Source organism: Corythoichthys intestinalis, chromosome 4, assembly GCF_030265065.1.
Source record: "Corythoichthys intestinalis isolate RoL2023-P3 chromosome 4, ASM3026506v1, whole genome shotgun sequence".
Classification (NCBI taxonomy): Eukaryota; Metazoa; Chordata; class Actinopteri; order Syngnathiformes; family Syngnathidae; genus Corythoichthys; species Corythoichthys intestinalis.
This window is the reverse complement of record NC_080398.1, coordinates 50,909,037-50,931,893: the sequence shown is the minus strand read 5'-3', so window position 1 is coordinate 50,931,893 and position 22,857 is coordinate 50,909,037. Positions and strand designations below refer to the sequence as shown.

At 39.9% G+C, this 22,857-nt stretch overlaps 1 protein-coding gene across 1 annotated transcript in view; it reads right to left on the bottom strand.

The window, feature by feature from the left end:
• LOC130914851 (nuclear factor of activated T-cells, cytoplasmic 1-like) overlaps positions 1–22,857 on the bottom strand; it is an 85,273-nt gene that overhangs the window by 35,713 nt on the left and 26,703 nt on the right. The window contains exons 6-8 of the mRNA XM_057834400.1: positions 22,279–22,419; positions 7,710–7,765; positions 4,657–4,789 (exon numbers count right to left, since the gene is read on the bottom strand). Of these exons, the coding sequence (XP_057690383.1) occupies positions 4,657–4,789; positions 7,710–7,765; positions 22,279–22,419 (330 nt within the window). The remainder of the gene's footprint in view (positions 1–4,656; positions 4,790–7,709; positions 7,766–22,278; positions 22,420–22,857) is intronic.

Sequence of the window (22,857 nt, the reverse complement as noted above, 5' to 3'; positions counted from 1 at the left end):
AATAAATATTGTGGATGGGAGATTTTTTTTCTTTAAAATAGCTCTTCAAATGTAGCCATATCAAAATAGGTGATGCGTACATTTGCAAAACAAGACGTCACAACCGGAATGGAAAATAAAGGTAGTTTCACTTGCATCTGTGCCGCAGAGGTTTTTGCTTAATCGTTCCGCTCTTTCAAACGTCTATTTTTAGGGGGGATTTTGTCTTTTTATAGACAAGCAGCCACTAGAGTGTGAAAGAAATGTTCTCTGTCAATAACGTCAGTGACCACAGATGTGCTTGAAGTGACAAAGTGGGCCGGAAGAGGCTCTCTCATAAAGGAAAGCAAGAAAGTGTTGACACCAGTGTATGTGTGTGCGTGTATGTAGGTGTTCTCTCAAGCCCAGCCTAGTTTATTGCTACAGTGTCAGTTGTTTCATTATTAGCTGACATACCCCAACTCTGTACTATAGTAAAAGCTTATACTCCTTATTTGTTCTTTTTATTGAAAATATGCTTGTATTTGAATAACCTGGCTACTTTACTACTTTTGATACTTTTATACTTTACTGCTCTACTGGACTACTAATACTTTACTACTTTTATTTCAAAACTTTTGTAATGACAGCTTTAAAAGAGCATGTAGATGCTATATATAAAATATATATTTATACAGTGCTGGCCAAACGTATTGGCAGCCCTCAATTATGTCAGATAATGCTCAATTTCTCCCAGAAAATGATTGCAGTTACAAATGCTTCGATAGTAATATCATCATTTATTTTGCTTGCGATGAAAAAACACAAAAGAGAATGGAAAACAAAATTCAATCATTATTATTTTACACAAAACTACAAAAATGGGCCGTTGGTAGTCTTTAGACTTCATAATGCCATGCACATGGTCAAGCAGTCCAGTGCCAGAGGCAGCAAAGCAACCCCAAAACATCGGGGAACCTCCGCCATGTTTGACTGTGGGGACCGTGTTGTTTTCTTTGGAAGCCTCGTTTTTTTTTTTCTGTAAAATTGTCTCATCTCACCAGAGAACATTCTCACAAAATGTTATTGGCTTTCTCAAGTAAGTTTTGGCAAACACCAACCTGGCTTTTTTATGTCTCTGGGTCAGAAGTGGGGTGTTCCTGGGTATCTTACTATAGTGTCCCTTTTCATTCAGACGCCGATGGATAGTATGGGTTGACACTGTTGTACCCTCGGACTGCAGGAAAGCTTGAACTTGTTTGGATGTTAGTCAAGGTTCTTTATCCACCATCCGCACAATCTTTCGTTGAAATCTCTTGTCAATATTTCTTTTCCATCCACTTCTAGTGAGGTTAGCCACAGTGCCATGGGCTTTACACTTATTGATGACACTGCGCACGTTAGACACAGAAATATTCAGGTCTTTGGAGATGGACTTGTAGTCTTGAGCTTGCCCATGGTTCCGCACAATTTTGCTTCTCAAGTCCTCAGACAGTTTCTTTTCTCCATGCTCAATGTGGTACACACAAGGACACAGGACAGAGGTTGAGTCAACTTTAATCCATTTTAACTGGCTGCAAGTGTGATTTGGTTATTGCCAACACCTGTTATGTGCCACAGGTAAGTAACAGGTGCAGATTTGGTCATTGGTACCACCTGTTATGTGCCACAGGTATGTAACAGGTGCAGTTAATTACACAAATTAGAGAAGCATCACATGATTTTTCAAAGGGTGCCAATACTTTTGTCCGGCCCATTTTTGGACTTTTCTGTAAAATGATAATTATTCTTTTTTTCCCCCCATTCTCTTTGGTATTTTTTTCATTGTAAGCAAAATAAATTAAGGTAATCCCATTTTGTGATAAGTGTTTTTGAATGACTAGTATTTGTAAAACAACAGTGCCATCAAATTGCTTGTTGTTGACGGGTTCTGTAGCTTCAACACCAGAGAGCTAATTATGCTCTATTGGCCCTGCCTGTGTGGTCGACACTGCACTTGTGGTTGACTTGGCAGCAAAAGAGAGCACTTTTAATTAGACATGCATGTATGCTCAGTAAAACTATTGGGGATGCGTAGTGGAGACTGATAAGACCTGCTTTCTTCGAGGCAGTACAGTATATGAAACGAATATACTAAATAAGGCCACAGTTTGTCTGCCTTGAACCGGCCGAATTATCCACAATGCACTTATAAATCAAACAATCAGTGATCTCCTAATAGGGACGTCCTCTGCATTTCTCTCAGAGCTTTGTCCAAAATGTGTCTTATCTCCTCTGTGCATAAATATATCAGCTGATAATTCGCAACAACACATCTTATTAAAGGCTGTATACTTGTAGCACAGTGTAAGATAGGCGAGCAACACTAGCGCCTTTGGATGCCGTTTCATGAATGCTTATTGGTGTTCAAGACTGTTGTAAGTACAATATTTGCAATCCCAAAACTAACTTTCCAGAACATGTCTTCCTCTGAACCAAAATTCAAAACCAGAGCCTCCAGACTGGAATTTAAACCTCTAGCCATACTCACCTACAGACTCATTCATTTCTCCTGGGAAGAGTTGGGACAGAGCCATACAGTCCCGGTCCGGCTCCCCCCTGATTTTAATCCATCACACACTAAGGTTGTGGGATGGACGGGACCTGTTGGGGGGGTGCTCACGGTTTCCTCATGGCAGGCCCCGCCATTCCTGCACCTTTTTTAACGCTCCACACACATCATACTACACGGGAGAGCTCCGGCAAAGGGCGGTGGGACGGGCAGCTGGGAAGAAATTCCAAGCCGAGCACTCCTATTTTAATGCTTACCTTGCACTACCCTCCCCACACAATCCCATCACTTTGCTGGGTGATGGCTGCCAGCCGGGAACCTGGCAGCCACAGTAATAGGGTGGTAGGTGGGTCCCCCACTTTTTCTCTATGGCGTGGCTCCCGGGGCGTGGCCTCCTCTCTGCCTGGGCCGCTGGCTGCGGGAGTGGGATGAGGTTGGCATTCTCCTGCTTCCGCCTTCCCCTTTCTTCTCTGCCTGGGTATCCACCCTGCGCTCCGCCACGGGTCGCTGGCTGGACGCCGGCGTATCGGCTGGATGTCGCCTGCTCCGGCGGGGGACCCTGCTCTGCCCTGGGCTTGGTGGGCCGCTGGGGGTCCCGCGGCGTGCTGTGCCGGTTGGGGGGCTGCGGCTTGTGGGCCAGGTGGGCAGATGATGGCTCCTTTGCTGGGCTGCGGGACCACCCTCGTGGCCCTGGGTTTGCGCGTGCGCAGTGTCTCCACTCATTTGCGTGGCTGTCGCGTGTTTGGTGGGGCTCGCGTGCGGCTGGATGTGATTGGGTGTGCTCGGGTGGGGGGTCCCGGTGCCGGGACTGGCGGTGGGGTGGCGTAGGGTCGGTTGCCAACGGGCTTACACTCACAAGGGATTCACACGATTACTGGGTTCTAGATCACAGAGCTGATTTGTGTACACTCTACCAACCTACCAATCACTTAGTTTATAGACTTCCCCACCCCGTCCCCTTCTTTCCCTGGCCAACAGGACCCCCACATGATGTAAATGGTAAATGGTGTTATACTTATATAGCGCTTTTCCACCTTTCAAGGCGAACAAAGCGTTTTACATTGCCATCTACCTACTGGTGACGCAGCACCAGGAGCAATGTGGGGTTCAGTATCTTGCTCAAGGATACTTAGGCGAGTTCATCAGGGGAGACAATTGAACCCACAACCTCTGGGTTGGGGGACAACTACTCTACCTCTGAGCCACGCCATCCCCGATGTCAACAGGAAATACATTTAGCTGATTGATAGCACCAACATATTAATAGTTAGTGTAGGCGTTCAATGTATTTCTGGTTGTTGTTTGTGTTTCTTTTCTTTCTTTTCTTGTATTTCTTTTCTTCTGTCCCCCCATGACCCCTTCCTGTTCGCTGCTTTGTCATTATAAACGAGATATGTTGAATGATCACAATGGGAGTAAGTCATACTCTCAATGTGAAACATTAAAACTGTTCAGACCAACCGAACACTTAGACTTCCATTCTCCGTGTCAAACAGCTGAACAGGACAGGTTTAAAGAAAACAAAAAAAAACAAAACCCTCTAGCCATATGCCTCAATGTTATAAGGAAGAGTGTTTTTTAAGTGGAAAAATACAAACTATAAAAGAGTCTTTTCAAGAATATGATACCACAGGCTACAATCTCACCTTCGTATTTTGGTCATTTCTGTAATGTAGAATGGGATCTAGAAGCAGAAGACTGTTTTACACTCTCTCAATCCATTTTTTAAATTCCAATGCGAAGGCCATCTATGAACACTGAGAGAAGTATCCCTGAATTTTCAGGTTGCTACATGAATGACAGAGTAAAACACTGCATGTGTGAGTGCATACATGATATGTGCACACATACACATCCCTGTGTGTTGGTGAACCAGGCAGGTATTGTGTGATGTGGGGGTGCGGGAGTGAGCTCGCAGGGGGATTGACTTGTCTACATCAACAGCGCTTCAAGGCTCTGTCACTCACCAAGTATACCTCATCACTGAGGAACGTGAGCTAACTGTAGAATAAACACACCTCACACATTCACAGGCTATCATGCGCTGCCCAGCAGTAGTAATAATAATATAAAGTACTTTAATTGGCTTTAGAGACAGTAAAAACTTTAAGGCACTAGAGAAAAAAGGGTAAAATGTTAATGTTTACCGCTGGGAGGAAGATAGGTAAAGTTCTGGTACTGGCTCCTCTTTCTCTTGCCATTGCACACGTAGAAGTTTACCTGCAAAGGGCTGGATATTCTCTGGTTTCGGTATGGTGGGATCTCAACAAAAATTGAATTCTGAAAGAAAAAAAAACATTCTTACCCCTTTGAAATAGCAAGACAGACAAATGTTTCGAAGCAGCAGAGCCCATGAGTTTGTCCAGTGCCCATATTTGTGTCTGACAATACCCCCGGGCTTCAGATTCATCTCTATACAGCATGAGTAAAGGAATATTGTCTTTTCTTTTTATACTATACTAACACCCAAGCTCTTTTCTATTTTCCTTTTGACACAGAAACAAGAATAAAAATGTGTTTCAGGTATTTGTGTTTAAGTATTTTGCCGTCACTCTGGTTGGGATCTAAACAGGACAGAATAGTCCACTGTGACAGAGAGCAGGTTTACATTGGCCATAGCTGTGACCAAAAACGGTGGGTGGGACAGGGGTCTGCCGTCCAGATGATTACAAGGAAAATATGCAGGTGGTTGAGTGAGTGTAAAAGCACGCGTGTGTGTGTGTGTGTGTGTTTGCTAGGCTTTCCCTCATCTTCCCTCACAGTGAAAGTTAGCACACTTCCAAAGCCAATAAAAGTAAATGCAGGTCGGCAGTCTGGAGTGCATTAAGGCAGTCTTGTGACATAAGAAAAGAATTCCAGTGCTCTCTTGCTTTCTCTCCCTACTGTGGTATTTGCATTTCATCGGCCACACATCTCAAAATTAATGCTCCTCATATTATTATTTTTTTAACCGTTGGACTTTTTGCTATATATATATCGAACAAAGCTGGTGGTGGCTATTTATCGTAGTCTAAACCTAACCTCTTTATAATACAAATTTAATTGAAAAAACTCATTTAGTTGCTGCATTTTGTTTTCTGTGCTTTATTTCAAACCCTGTGTAAATTGACAAACTTGCAAACTATTGATGAAAGAAATTTGCGGTTCCAAAGACACTTTCACCACTCTAAAGACTCATATTTCAATGTTATTTCAATAAACTTTCTAAATATAGAAAATAATTAGCCTTTCCCATTTCATGCCACTTGATTAAACAATACGCAAACATGGAGTGTAACCAGTTGTCACAGATTACTAGAAAAAAAAATATTTAATTACTGATTACGCCTCAAAAAAAGTAATCAATTTACTGAATACATTATTATCAAAGTAATTAAGTTACTTTAAAAGCAATTTATCAGTTGCTTTTCACCAATTTTTCTCTTTTCTGCTTCAACATAAGAATGACAACAGAACAATGCCATTGCATGAATTGACTTTCCGATAATTGAATTTAAAGGGGAAGATCAGAATTTTTCACATAAGGCTTAATCTTCAAGTTAGCTTCAAGTTAGGGTTTAATTATGCAATAGTTGATTTCAACCACCATTGACTCAAACTAGCTTAGCCCCTCCGGAGCCCTAAAACTAACAAATAACTGACGAACTGCATTGAATTTGTTGAAATAAACTCCACTGACTAATTAAACCCCCACTCAAAGATTAAGGCTAATGTCAAAAATTCAGATTTTTTTTTTTTTTTTATTTTTTTTTAGGGTCAACAGCATATTAGTGCCAATGTAAAACAATTCAAATTGACTACACAATAATCAACAACACACAAATGAATTGCACAGTGAAATAAACACAAAGGGGGGGGGGGGGGGGGAGGCGGCCGCGAATGCGCGCGGTCAATTTGGCCACAAAATGTGGCGGCAACTAAGCACTTTAGACTGAATCAGACCTACAACACATCCCAAAGATGCTAAACGAACAGGTCACCTCATGGCATGAATATGCAACACGAATATGATGCAAAAAATGCTTGCCGACTTGAAGTAATGACTACCTGCCGTTGCAACGGCAAAGCTACGAAATGGCCACACATGTAGCGGCTACAACCTATCGCTGGAACTGTCCAGAATGAAGGAAAAATACTCACAATCATTCATCAACATTCCCTCGCACGTCTCAACAGGTGGCTGCTCTCGGCTCGAATGTGCACCATATTCCTAACGCCTTTCTCAGTCCCAAAATACTTAGCGCGTGTGATCCGAGACCAAAACAGGAAGCTATGGGCGGTTACTAAGGAAACAACACGGACTAAGATGGGAACCTTTCTAACATTTTCTGTTCGAAATGCTCTTCGTGCATGACTACAGTATATTTCATTCTACATACAGTATGAGGCAATATCAAAATAATAACGCACAGACACGAAGGAAACTTAACTTTAATCAGATTACTGGTTTGGAAAAATGAACGCACTAGATCAGGGGTGGGCAAACCAGTGCTCAAGGGCCGCAGTGGGTCCTGGTCTTTGTTCCAACTGACCCAGCACAGATAGTTTAACCAATGCGGTTTCAACAGAAATGAGAAGCACCTGACTGCAATCGACTGATTGGACCTCAGATTGGTGAAAAGGTGTCCTCTTAATGGGTTGCAACAAAAACCTGCACCCACTGCGGCCCTTTGTGGAATAGTTTTCCCACCCCTGCACTAGATAGCTCATTACTGAAAGAAAGTAATCAGATTACAGTGACGCGTTACTGACAACACTGACTGTAACTGAGGTCACATACTGTCACACAGCACATCTCATCAAAAGGTTAAAGTGGTGAAATACTCTCAGACAGCACAACCCCAGCAGAGCTAAATTTTGGCACTCATTTTCCACAAAAAAATATATATTCATTGTGAACTGAACATCTGGCTATGTAGAGAGAGTCATGGAGTGAGTGTGCATGCGCTTGCGTTCATCATCGGGAATTTTTGTGAATCATTGATGCACAAGCAATATGCTTGCTTGTGTTTACCATGTGTTTGAACAGGGATTGAAAATTCCATCCATGATTGCATGGGATGATCATTAGTCTCTATGTAGCAATGCCTAAGCAAAGCTTACATCATAAAATGAGACAGATGAGGAGACAGTGAGATAAGTAGCAAGTGTCCATGGAGGATATAAAGAGGATGAACAGTCAAATCATTATGGCACTTACAGATTTGACTGAGTCCTTGTCAACTTTGGCTTCCGTCTCCCAAAGATGATGGCCATCTAAGCAACAACAAAAACAACAACATAATCAGGATATCATTAAAAGCATTGTGGACATTGTCTATAATCCATGTCATGTTTGCAAGTAGATAGCATAAATTTACATTATAAACAGTAGCTCAGTCAAAAATTTAGTGATGTGTACTTGTGTGCTCGGACTCAACATAAATAAAGAGACATTAATTGATTTTGCTCATTGAAGGTTTTGTAATGAAAGTTTAGGGGAGGGGACATGCGAACATTGAGCATTTAAGTGCATACCAATAAAGCCGAACCACCCATTTCCCCACGTTTCGATGAGCAAACTTTCATAATTTTGCTGGATGATAAACTATAACTGTAGAAATACACTGTTTTCAAATATTTTAAGTTATTTTCTTGCTGTGTTGAGGATTATTTTTCTGGCAACAAATATTGGAGGCCTACCAAATCACTGCAAATTTTCTGTATACTTTCAGATGTAATTTCATTATACACCTTTAGTAACAATCACACAAGGCATTGTATAGACAATACGCACTGACCATAGTTAGTTAGTTCAATTGTCCGTTCGTTCGTTTATTCATTTTCTGAACCGCTTATATTTGCGTGGGTGCTGGAGCCTATCCCAGGTAACAACGGGAAGGAGGCACGGTATACCGTAAACTGGGCATTGACAATAGTGCTTTTTTTTTTTTTTTTTTTTTTTTTATTTTATTGTACAATGACTCATTAGGGAAGACAAAACTCCAAGAGGTAGAGACCAAAATTCATGTCATACCAGGCAAAGCAGCAGGATGAGCAATGTGTTATCACAATTACACTTTATTAGACTGCATTGTAGGTGTGACTTCCAGGCTTAAATTTTATAGTAGTTCCTGCTGTTGTGTTGATGCGTGTCCCATTAGGGATATTTGAGAAACTCTGGAAATTTTTTGGGGGAAAAAATATTGGTAAATGTGTTTTTCACATTACATAGAAAGTGAAAGAATAAAGTTTCATAGTTGGTTTATTAAAGTGAGCTGAAGACATAGTTTTAAACTGCCTCCACAATGGCTATATTAAAATTAAGTTGAAGAGAATAATACTGTGCAAATAAAAATGGAGGAGAGTTTTTTTATTTGAAAGAACACGCATATGGTCTTTTATAAACTTTGGAAATGGTTCTGACACGAATAACAAAAGGAAAAGGGAGTCATCAAAATATGGTTAATGAATTAATGAATACAACAAAAGGGGAATTCTGGGAATTCTTCTGGCCATCAGGAATAGTGAAATGTGGTTAAAGAAAGGAAAGGAGAGAGAAAAAGAATCTTTTCTTCTAACCAGGCAAACATTGGAGAGGGAAATCTAATATACAGTGGGGCAAATAAGTATTTGGTCAACCACCAATTGTGCAAGTTCTCCTACTTGAAAAGATTAGAGAGGCCTGTAATTGTCAACATGGGTAAACCTCAACCATGAGACAAAATGTGAAGAAAAAAAAAACAGAAAATCACATTGTTTGATTTTTAAATAATTTTTATTTCCAAATTACAGTGGAAAATATGTATTTGGTCACCTACAAACAAAGCAAGATTTCTGGCTGTTAAAGAGGTCTAACTTCTTCTAACGAGGTCTAACGAGGCTCCGCTCGTTACCTGTAGTAATGGCACCTGTTTAACTCATTATCGGTATAAAAGACACCTGTCCACAACTCAGTCAGTCACGCTCCAAACTCCACTATGGCCAAGACCAAAGAGCTGTCGAAGGACACCGGAGACAAAATTGTAGACCTGCACCAGGCTGTGAAAACTGAATCTGCAATAGGTAAAACGCTTGGTGTAAAGAAATCAACTGTGGGAGCAATTATTAGAAAATGGAAGACATACAAGACCACTGATAATCTCCCTCGATCTGGGGCTCCATGCAAGATCTCACCCCGTGGCGTCAAAATGATTACAAGAATGGTGAGCAAAAATCCCAGAACCACACGGGGGGACCTAGTGAATGACCTACAGAGAGCTGGGACCACAGTAACAAAGGCTACTATCAGTAACACAACGCGCCGCCAGGGACTCAAATCCTGCACTGCCAGACGTTTCCCCCTGCTGAAGAATGTACACGTCCAGGCCCGTCTGCGATTCGCTAGAGAGCATTTGGATGATCCAGAAGAGGACTGGGAGAATGTGTTATGGTCAGATGAAACCAAAATAGAACTTTTTGGTAGAAGCACAGTTTCTCGTGTTTGGAGGAGAAAGAATACTGAATTACATCTGAAAAACACCATACCCACTGTGAAGCAAGGGGGTGGAAACATCATGCTTTGGGGCTGTTTTTCTGCAAAGGGACCAGGACAACTGATCTGTATAAAGGAAAGAATGAATGGGGCCATGTATCGAGAGATTTTGAGTGAAAATCTCCTTCCATTAGCAAGGGCATTGAAGATGAGATGTGACTGGGTCTTTCAGCATGACAATGATCCCAAACACACAGCCACGGCAACAAAGGAGTGGCTTCGTAAGAAGCATTTCAAGGTCCTGGAGTGGCCTAACCAGTCTCCAGATCTCAACCCCATAGAAAATCTGTGGAGGGAGTTCAAAGTCCGTGTTGCCCAACGACAGACCCAAAACATCACTGCTCTAGAGGAGATCTGCATGGAGGAATGGGCCAAAATACCAGCAACAGTGTGTGAAAAGCTTGTGAAGAGTTACAGAAAAAGTTTGGCCTCCGTTATTGCCAACAAAGGGTACATAGCAAAGTATTGAGACGAACTTTTGGTATTGACCAAATACCTTTTTTCCACCATGATTTGCAAATAAATTCTTTAAAAATCAAACGATGTGATTTTCAGTTTTTTTTTTCTTTTTTTCCACATTCTGTCTCTCATGGTTGAGGTTTACCCATGTTGACAATGACAGGCCTCTCTAATATTTTCAAGTGGGAGAACTTGCACAATTAGTGGTTGACTAAATACTTATTTGCCCCACTGTAATGTCAAACCCAATCTCCCCAAGTAAACACGTTTTTAAAATAAGTTCATCAATATCTGCCTTCTTCTGTTTCCCTATGTTCTGTGAGTCTCAATATGTTTTTGATAATTACTAAAAAAAAAATAACTTTGGCTGTTGCATAGACTTCATAATGATATTGACGGGTCACAACCTGTCATGCACTGTGCCACGCCTTCAAGTAGGGGGCCTGCCCACATCAAGAGGAGTTATTCTCAAACACACCCACGCAGCGATCTAACGCCGGATTTAGGTTTTAGGTTGAAAAAGTACGAAAGCTGTACCGCATACAAACAGGAAGGATTGTCTCAGAAGTGATTTATTCGAGGATTCAAGGTAATTATTATATTTTTCGTACCAAGCATGCATTTTGAAACGTTGTGAAAAAAATTAATGGGGGAAGTTAGCCGCTATGGCATTGGCGTCATAGTTCGCAATATTTACGTAAAATAAATGCTAAATGCACGTTTTTTTTTGCTTTTAACCAATAATCGAGACTTTTACGTCCATATCTATAAAGAATTGAGGGATTTAAGCATTTATTCACAAGAATTTTCAACGTCAAAAGCTCTTTATGTTTCCACTCGGTCAGCTTTGACTTAGATAGGCCCCCTATTAATCGGCCCTGTGTCCCGTCAATATCATTATAAAGTGTATGACTGTTGTTATGTACATTTGGAAAGGACACTTTTCCAATAGCATCTTTCCATTAACTTTTTCAACAGTTGACTTGCAAGTACATGATACCTGGCATTGTTTGTGTAAATGTTGTTGAGCAGTACGACCACACTTCTGAACATTTTAAGGTGCTTGTGGACTTGTTTACAAAATTGCCATTGTATTAAAATTCAAGGCGCTATTAGTCACTTCAGTTTGCTTGACAACTCTGCATCATTTCCCCAAAATTTTATTGTGTCAGCACTACCTTGCATTTCTCAGTGACTCTCTGTAACTGTCTTGGTTCTATTTCATCCCTGCTGACCGCCAGAGACTTTTTCTAAAACACTGAATGAACCCTTCGCGCATACGCAGTACAAGTAGCAATACCAAAAACGTCACCTGTGACCCTTGGGGGAACTGACCAATATTCACTGACGGGTCATTCAGGATTCATAAAACTGTATTTACAGACGTAACTTTCATTCTTATTAACTAAGACTGGAAATGGCATTGGAAATTTTTAGGTTATTTTTTTTTCTGCTCAAGCGCGCCATTCAATTGATCACCACAAAAATTTCCATTCACCGTTTTCCCCCCTCAAGATCAGCAAAATACGTCTGACAATGCCTCCTCCTTGTTGCAGCCTTCACCCACGCACAACGACAATGCAGCCACAACATCATTTGCTCCACCTTTCAATTTAAATACGTGAGGCAGGATCACACAGTAGTGCCTTGTAAGAGTCATGTTTAAGGAGTTTTTTGGGTGCGAGCCAGTCTAGATTACATTGATTTAAAAAAAACAAACAAACAAAAAAAAAAACACATCCTATAATGAAAACTTGGGTATCGCCCATGTGCTAAACAAGAGGAACACAGACAGACAGTCATCACATAATTACACTTAATGCAGGGATTGGCTTCATACCGGCACTGACTCAGTCCTTTTCAATAAGATTTAAATATTATCAATTTACAGTAGGTCGACTCCATGTGCTTGAATACGCAGGCAGACAATAAAAATAAAAAAAGAAGTAAGCCTGGCTCATCAGTCTCTTTTTCAGAGAGGCTTACCAAAAAATATGGATTGGATGATTTTCTTGTCTTTCTCCGATTTTATTTTAAAGCTAGTCAATGAAGTGCACATTATAATATTTGACTATGCAGTGCAATGCATCTGCTATTTTCTCTAAAGCACCTGCTGTCTGCCACTCAGACAACTGGTAAAAATGAGAAAAGATGCATCTGCTTTAGATTCTCTGTTCTAAATTGTAACTTGACAAAAAAAAAAGCATTGAAAAGGTTTGAATCAAACTATTTTTCTTTGGAAAACGTAAGTACTTTAGCTTATGGTTGCGTTATTGAGACACTCACTTATGGGTTACTGTGTATCGTTTAGTCAAGCATCTGTGCGTTTAATCTGAAAGGCAACTAACATTTGAGGATAGTGACGCTAAGACCATTCTGCATTCAGTTTACATACTATTTGGAGGCGCATATACAGTTTTCAGATTTGAGAAGTGAACGTTCGTCCTGTGTTGGGATCAGCTTCACCTCATCACAACTGTGCAGTAGATAAATGTACTGCACAGCAGACAAGGAACAAATGGGTGGATAACATTCACAACACTATATGCAAGGTTGTATCAGATGCAAGCTAACCTGAGATTGTTCCAATCTTAGTAGCCAAATAATAAAAACAGCGATCCAGTTGATTTAACCAAAAAAGTAATCTTGATAAACCATCATAGGGCCCTCTCTGTATAATAGTAAGTAGAGTACAATCTATTGAAAAGCTTGTAAACCACTGTGCTCAAGAAAAGGGCCTAGGCACACAATTTGAAAAACAAAGTTATGTGAAACTCAAATTAGAAAGAGGAGTGTTGCTTGCACTATAATTTAATTGATATCCTGATATAAGCGCTATGGTTTACCATATTCTGACATAATGCCCAAAGTATTCAAAATAAGCTTGTCTGATGACAAATGGCAGTCTAGACACTACTAGAGGTCCAATACTTGGAGCAACTTGTCTAATGTTTAGACTTGCTCAAGGGAGCCAGACTCAATTGTTTGAGTTCTATTAAAAGGTGTGAGACAGAATTTATTACAGATTTTCAACTTGACAAAAAGTATTTGACAGTTTTTGTAATGGACTTTAGTCTCTTGCAAATATCACTACAGATCAGAATTCTCTGAGTTTGGACCGTAATCTGCAGCAACCTGAACCAAACGTGGATAAGAGTAGAATTTTGTCTACTGTGGCCCAGCCTGTGCGGGACTGCTGAACTCTGGGCAATGCTCCAGTCCAACCAGATGTAAAAACTATCCAGCTCACAAGGGAATTCCCTTCACTACCCCCCACCCCCATCTGAGTCAGGGTGTAGGATTACCCCATCCCCATCTCTCTATCTCGTCTGTCTGTCTTTTTTTACCTGCTGCTAGCAATCATTCCATCCAGGAAAAGCAGGGCAAGCCACAACACACTCTGCATGAGGTGTGCCAGGTATTCCTTCATACTTCAGCATTTAGCAGAATCTTAACATTTAACCTTTGCTACACACACACGGAGTCCACAGGATTGAGGAGGACTTGCTCTTGGTCAAATTATAGCTCAAATGTTTTATTAAAATTATACTTTAAAATACAGTATAATTGATAAATCGTTGTAAATGGGGAAAAACATCAATCTACAATGTATTTTTTTTTTGTATTTTCTAGCCTCCTTAAGATCATGGTAGGTGATGAAGCATATCCATGTTAGTTTAAATTTAATCTATCATTTTATGGCACTTGGCATAAGGAGCAGGCCACTTGTGTGAGAAATAAACAGTGACTGACAGTCAGTCTGAGGTTAATTCAACCTCTTGTCCAAAGTTAGCGAAGATCTAGGCTCATCCTAAATGCTACATAGGACAGGCAGCGTCTGCGTGGTTTTTAAGTTTCATTTGGTCACTTTGCTAGTTGATCACCGACTTGGTAAAATGTAGATTTATAGGTTTAATATTACAGTCACAAAAACACAAATCCAAGCTGGTAGTAACTCATTCATTCAATCATTCAGAAAGTCAACACACAAGACTGAATAATCTCATCCCTGTCATATTTCAGTGCAACAGTCAAGTGTAGAATTTCTTAGGAAGCCCTGTCATGTTCTGCCTTTGGTCTTCCTTTGCTCTTTCCCCTAATGCTGTATTCATTTCTGTCCCATTTTTCCAAACTATACAGGAATCACTTGAAGACGACTAAACAAGCACATTTCCCCACAGATGTGGGCAAAGCAAAACCATTTTTAGTGTTGTTTGCAATATTATCAAGCAACCATACGTTATAGTCCCCATCAAATATCTATGGACTGTGCTCAGTGGCTGTCTACTAGAAAGAGATCAAAACAACTAATTACCCACAAATTACCCTGAGGACGGTGGCAGGAACCCTGCCACACACACAAAAAAAAACTAAAAATGTGCTGACTGCTCTAGGGCATACGTCACTTCCCCTCTTTCGCGTGAATTATGCAGGATGGCAGAGCAACAAAAGAGACAAAAAGTTTTGTCTGATGAGGGAATAAAGGGAGGCTACCAGAATATACAGAATAAACATAGGCCCGCCTTTCACTCGCTGGCGTGACGCCCACTTTCCCACGCAACCAAACTTGTGATGGGGTAGCTACACTAAGCCACACGGTTGCTAACCGTCATATGCTATTGTTTAGCCACCACTGAAGTCATTACCTTATTACTATTCATCTTTCACACAGTCGCTGGAAACAGAAATGTTGTTAAATCCATCTGCAGGCAACCGGGAGTTTGATTTTTGATGGATGATTTTACGACATTGTGCGTGTGTGCGCTGGTCCTCATGGGAAACGCAGTCTTCTTTAAGGCAAAACACTAGCGCTTTTGTCCACCGGCATCACTAAAATCGACTAAAACTAAAAAGCTACCAACTGTTGCTTTAATGGGACGCATTGGTTTAATATTATTATATTACATGAAGTAAAACAAGCAAAAACAACAACAGTGTCATCATAGTGTCACTTGACCATGAACAGGTTTAAAGGACTGTTCATACGAAATGTGACACCATAGGCTCAACTTGGATGATTTTTGCTTATTTATATACGTGGGCCAAACATTTTCTTATAATTTATTTGTGGTAATTTTTTAGAAATGAAACAGCTGTTCCGATCATAAAAAGCAATTACTTTCACCACAATGGTGAAGGTGTTGATTCATGTTCAGTTCGAAGAGCCTGACTGTACATGCAACGACAGCCAAGTGTGTGTTCCACTTTGTGTGCATGGATATGTCAGTGAGTTGGAATTATTGGGGGCCGGTAGTCACAAACTTAAATCAAACCAAAAGATATAGAATAACCAAGAATATGTAGTAATTATAATTTTTTTGGTTTATTTTCGTTACTCTACATTGATAGTCTTTCTAAAGCAACAGTCAGAACCATTTCAAGTCAATGAACTTTTTTGAAAGTGTGGGCTTCTGATTTACTGCCAAAATACATTTTCAGACTATATTTGAGATGTAACTACTAGACTCATAATTGTACAAATTTGATACAGTAGATTTTATAAAATAAAAAGAAAACCTTAATACATGCCATGTGTTTTGCACACTTATACCCACAAACGCACACACGCACACATACCCGCAAATAAAGACACATGCATAAAGGCTAACTTTTTGTTAAGATTGAACCAGTATTATGTTGTTGGGTGTTAGAAATCATTTGAAAACAGCCCTCCAAAACAATAAAACACGAAGCAATTTTTGCTGAGCGGAAAATGAGGATGACAACAACGCCGACATTAAACAAATATTAATTTTATCGCATTAAAAAAAACATTGAGAAGGGCCATAACAAGAATGATATTTGTTAGAGGACCTACTGAGGCAATCACTGCAATCAAAACTAAACGAATGTCAATAAGTGCTTTATTTTGGATCCTTTTTCAGGAGCAAACACCTGGCTCAAGTTCTAAAGTGTACCTGTTGCAAACACCAGCATTCACCTGATTATACAGACCCAATGTTAAAAAGTATCAGGGCTCAAAGACAAAAGATTTGTTTTTACCAATTAATGGCTGTCTTTAGTTGTGTTTGTTTGTGTTTTTCCTTTGGGGATCATTGACATGCAAATGAGACCATATTTATTTTAAAACAGGAGATACTTTCATGCCAGAATGACTTATAAGTCTTGAGATTTCATTGTACAGTGCAATGATCCAAGTTACCCTGTACGGGGTCACGAGTCAAGAATCTGCATTGGATAAGGTGATGATGCTGGAACTTTTGTTTGGTGCTGTTCCAGTGAGATTTACAAAGATGACTGCCTGAAGAAAACATCAAAATCCCCCCAGTCCTTGATGATATGGGGCTGCATGTCAGGCAAAGGCACTGGGGAGATGGTTGTGCAATAAATGCACACGTTTACATTAAAATTTTAGACAGCTTTCCTTTACCTTCCATTGAAAATACGTTTGTCATTTTCCAAAATGACAATGCATCATGCCACAGAGCTAAAACTGTTACAGCATTCCTTGGAGAAAGACTCATCCAGTCAATGTCATGGCCTGCAAATAGCCCAGATCTCAACCCTATTGATAACCTATGGTGGAAATTGGAAAAAAAATGGTCCACAGCAAATCTCGGACCTGCAAGGATGATCTGGCAACTGCAATCAAAGAGAGTTGGCACCAAATTGATGAAGAAAACTCATCAATTCCATGCCTCATAGACTACAAGCTGTCATAAAACCCAGAGGTGGTGCTACTAAATACCAGAGATCTGTTTTGATTGTTATTTTTTTGTTTCTCATGATTCCATTTTTTTCCCTCAGAATGGAGTGATTCCATTTATATTTCCCTGCACTTGATCTATAAAATTAACATTTACTCACCACCACAATGTTTTTTATTCATTACTTTTAGTGTTTCTGAATGCTAAAGAGTTGCACTTTTGTACTAATTCATTATTTTTTTCAAGCTTTTTATCTGAGTTTGTTCTACATTATGAAATGTCTGAGTGAGTGCTCGTCCGAGAGTGGTGATTCCATACTTTTGCTAGGGGTTGTATATTGCAAGTGTGCCTTGTGTGTTGTTGTTTCAGTAGGTACAGTCTTTCTTTCTAAGGTAAACATGACACTGAAATAATTATTGGTAACCTTATGTGACACACACAAAAAAAAAAACTGCCTGTATTTTAAAAATAATGCAATTGGCCAAAATACATGATGACAATCTAAAAAGCTTGGCTCGGGAGGAGTCATTTGAACTGATGAGACATAAGTGGGGTTGTTTGGCTAGTCACAAAATTGCTGCACTCATACGAGAAAAATACACCATAGAAAGAACACTGTAGCTACTCATAAATGTGGCGGGTACACAGTTATATCCTGTGACTTTTTTTCTGTGTTTGTCTCGGGATTATGTTGAATTTGGCTACCCTAAAAAATTCTGCGTTGTTTAAAGGTTTTTCTGTACAGAAATGTGCTGCCTGGAGACATAAAGCTGGAACCCAGTCACAGTTCATGGGCCGCCCAAAAGACTAACCATGCAGCTAAATACAAAACAAAATGTCTCACATCAAAGCATCAGACTCATGAGTGAGCTTGTATAAGCCTATAGTGTGGAAGGGACTGAAAAAAGAAAAAGAAAAAAAACTCTTGGACCTCAAAAAGACCAATGCGGTCGTTGTTTTTCATTAGCAGATTTTAATTATTATCACTGTTGACGGATTAATTTATTTCTGTCTTTAGAGGAAGGATACCGACCTTTTTTTTCCATGCATGTGTATATGTGAAATGTGTTTGTAATGGGCTTTTGACTTGAGGGACCCTGGAAGTGGTAAGTCATAAAGTTAACATAAACACAGACTAAGGACTAGTCAGGTAACCTCAATCTTCCTATTGTTAGAAACCAAGACGATACCGTGCAAGTGAAATTTTGATGGCAAGCTAGGGTGCAGGGATCTCAGCAGTGCAGAGCTCCACATTTTTTAATGTCTTTACCTGATATTAAGGACAGGGGTAAGAAAAATATGAGGATAAAGTATAGGGTTGTTTGTGAAAAGAGAGACAGAAAGGAAACAGTGCAGTGAGAGAGGAAGAGAAATTGTGGTTGAAGGAAGGAAAATACATCCTACACAAGGTCATACATCTCATATGGCATGAGGGGTTAGACAAAGGTGCTTTGGGGGAACCCCCTTCATGACCAAGTTAAAGGCAGAAAAAGGAAGCGCTCCATTCGACCAAGTTAATCTACGTCTTCTTCCTCCACATTTGTCTCACTCTTTGAGATTTTTCAACATTTTAAACATGATTTTTTTTTTTTTTAAGGATGTGGTTAGCCATGGGGATTAGCACAGATAGGTCTATTAGTTGTTATTATAAAATGACTAGCCTGTGAAAAAAAATATTTTTCCCTTTGGCCATTTTTAGATTTTAATTTTAAAGTGCAGTTTTGAAACTTGATGAAAGAGGAACCAAAAAATCTTAACCAGCCAAGACCCATCATCTATTGGCCACTGGCAAGCTTAGAATTCAAATTTATTTCCTGCTACGCAAAAAAAAGATATTTCAAGAGTGTTAATTTCCTATCACAGTGTTTGGCACCCATTATAAAATATAATGACATTGAATATACATTATATATATATATATACATATATATATACAGTATATATATATAAATACAGTGCCTTGCAAAAGTATTCGGCCCCCTTGAACCTTGCAACCTTTCGCCACATTTCAGGCTTCAAACATAAAGATATAAAATTTTAATTTTTTTGTCAAGAATCAACAACAAGTGGGACACAATCGTGAAGTGGAACAAAATTTATTGGATAATTTAAACTTTTTTAACAAATAAAAAACTGAAAAGTGGGGCGTGCAATATTATTCGGCCCCCTTGCGTTAATACTTTGTAGCGCCACCTTTTGCTCCAATTACAGCTGCAAGTCGCTTGGGGTATGTTTCTATCAGTTTTGCACATCGAGACTGACATTCTTGCCCATTCTTCCTTGCAAAACAGCTCGAGCTCAGTGAGGTTGGATGGAGAGTGCTTGTGAACAGCAGTCTTCAGCTCTTTCCACAGATTCTCGATTGGATTCAGGTCTGGACTTTGACTTGGCCATTCTAACACCTGGATACGTTTATTTTTGAACCATTCCATTGTAGATTTGGCTTTATGTTTTGGATCATTGTCCTGTTGGAAGATAAATCTCCGTCCCAGTCTCAGGTCTTGTGCAGATACCAACAGGTTTTCTTCCAGAATGTTCCTGTATTTGGCTGCATCCATCTTCCCGTCAATTTTAACCATCTTCCCTGTCCCTGCTGAAGAAAAGCAGGCCCAAACCATGATGCTGCCACCACCATGTTTGACAGTGGGGATGGTGTGTTCAGGGTGATGAGCTGTGTTGCTTTTACGCCAAACATATCGTTTTGCATTGTGGCCAAAAAGTTCCATTTTGGTTTCATCTGACCAGAGAACCTTCTTCCACATGATTGGTGTGTCTCCCAGGTGGCCTGTGGCAAACTTTAAACGAGACTTTTTATGGATATCTTTGAGAAATGGCTTTCTTCTTGCCACTCTTCCATAAAGGCCAGATTTGTGCAGTGTACGACTGATTGTTGTCCTATGGACAGACTCTCCCACCTCAGCTGTAGATCTCTGCAGTACATCCAGAGTGATCATGGGCCTCTTGGCTGCATCTCTGATCAGTTTTCTCCTTGTTTGAGAAGAAAGTTTGGAAGGACGGCCGGGTCTTGGTAGATTTGCAGTGGTCTGATGCTCCTTCCATTTCAATATGACGGCTTGCACAGTGCTCCTTGAGATGTTTAAAGCTTGGGAAATCTTTTTGTATCCAAATCCGGCTTTAAACTTCTCCACAACAGTATCTCGGACCTGCCTGGTGTGTTCCTTGGTATTCATAATGCTCTCTGCACTTTAAACAGAAGCCTGAGACTATCACAGAGCAGGTGCATTTATACGGAGACTTGATTACACACAGGTGGATTCTATTTATCATCATCGGTCATTTAGGACAACATTGGATCATTCAGAGATCCTCACTGAACTTCTGGAGTGAGTTTGCTGCACTGAAAGTAAAGGGGCCGAATAATATTGCACGCCCCACTTTTCAGTTTTTTATTTGTTAAAAAAGTTTAAATTATCCAATAAATGTTGTTCCACTTCACGATTGTGTCCCACTTGTTGTTGATTCTTGACCCAAAAATTCAATTTCATATCTTTATGTTTGAAGCCTGAAATGTGGCGAAAGGTTGCAAGATTCAAGGGGGCCGAATACTTTTGCAAGGCACTGTATATATATAAAAAAAAAAAAATATATATATATATATATATATATATATATATATATATATATATATATATATATATATATCAGGGGTCGCGTTAACCGAATATTTTCCGTCGTTGACCGGTTTTTTAAAACGGTGACGGAAAAAACTGAATTCCATCCGTCATTTTGACAGGTTGCAATTCACACCCCAGACCACAGGGTGGCGAGTGAGCATATTAATTAGCTATTGTCTCTCTTGATGCATGATGTCGTTGGCCTTACTCGGAAAAATGTCAAGGCAACTGAGTGTTTGCCTGGCACGGCCAGACTGTTCTCCCTGTATTTTTCAAACACTGAGAGAAAAGTCTGGGACACAGCCTCTCGAGTAGGTACAAAATCAATCGACAAATCAGATTTGTTTATTTGCGTGACGTGTTCTTCACGAGCAACGTCACTCTTGCACGCCGAAAGTCGTCTCTACAACAACACGGATGGCAGGAGAGCCGAGAAAATGTTCCAATCCGCGGTAAATTCAGTTTTAAATGAGCTAAAACACATCGACACGAGACATTGACAACAGTCTATCTCGCGCTAGCCATGTTGAATAAACTCCGTTCTCCCTGTAGGTTTACTTCCGCGCGCAAGTCCCTCGTCTTGCCCTCGTCGCTTTGCTAACGGCACGTCTGCCCGTCGCTGATTGGTGCACTCCGCTGTCTGTTTGCCTCTTGTTAAGCTTGTTCGGACAGAATATTAATTAAAAATGAATGAAAACTAAATACTATTGAATATGTCATTATTATTATTTTCAAAATGTAAGTGACAGGTAAAAATAGATTATGACAGACAATGACAGAAAATGACAGACAACGAAAAAGTCTAGCGCAACCTCTGATATGTATATATATATATATATATATATATATATATATATATATATATATATATATATATATATATATATATATATATATATAACGTGTGTGCGATGTGCGTGCGTGTGTGTGTGTGTGCAATTACTGAAAAGTCAATGATAACTATTATTCATTTAATCAACAATTAAATTGATGTTAACTATATTATTTTATCCTTATCCTCACCTTTTTTCTTTTGTGTAACACCTTTTTGTTCTTGGTCAAACATCAAATGTCAAACGTTTTTGGTCACACATTGACAACTACGACAAAAGTAGTAGTTGTCAGACAGACGGTAGTCAAGTTAAGGAAGTAGCAGGTGAAAACGAGTGAACAGGGTCAAATGTCGCTAACAGTGGCATAAGACAGACTTAGACAAAAATCAACCGTTGATCATAGCCTGCATATTATGTGATACATTCATTCAATTGTGACAAGCGCCAGTGAACTGCCTATGGAAACTTTAGCAAATGTACATATGCTTTGGTTAAAAATATAGTGGCCTAATGCACGCCACATGGTCCTTGATGGCAAGACCTTCTGTATTTTGACGGGTGGAATTGGAGGAGGAAGCCCAGTGAATGGAAAAGAGGCACAATTGAAAATTTGATATTTACTTATAGATGTGGTAAACATGCACTGGTCACTGCAACTCACCCTGAGCCTTTTCTACGAACACCACCTTTGAGTCAGGGAGAAAATTGAGACCACTCAGGACCATCATTTTGCCACCAGTTGCTGGGTAGCTTTCGATACTCTGCTTTTCCACCAAGGGAAGTTCCTGCGCTGATCGCTGGGCTATAGGTGGGAAACAAGCACAAATTGAAATTTGGATAACTCTTATTTAAGCGGAAAGTAACAAACAAAATGTCAAATATTTGGTCTCATCAACAGGAATTATTATAATGTATTACAAACTTTAATCATATTATTGGCTAAGTCTCAAAAGATTAGTATATACTATAAATGCACACATCACATTTTACAAGAAAACATTATTTGTTCATTGATGAGATATTCAGGTTTCCTCTCACATCCCAAAACCCAGCATGGTAGGCTGATTGAACGCACCAAATTGTCGCTCGGTATGAGTGTGTATGTGAATAGTTTTTTGTCTCCTTGTCCCTTGCGATTGGCTGGTGACCAATTCAGGGTGTACCCCGCCTTATGCCCATTGAATAGGGTCCAACCCCCCGGCAACCCTCATGAAGATAAGCGGAACTGAAGATGAAAAAA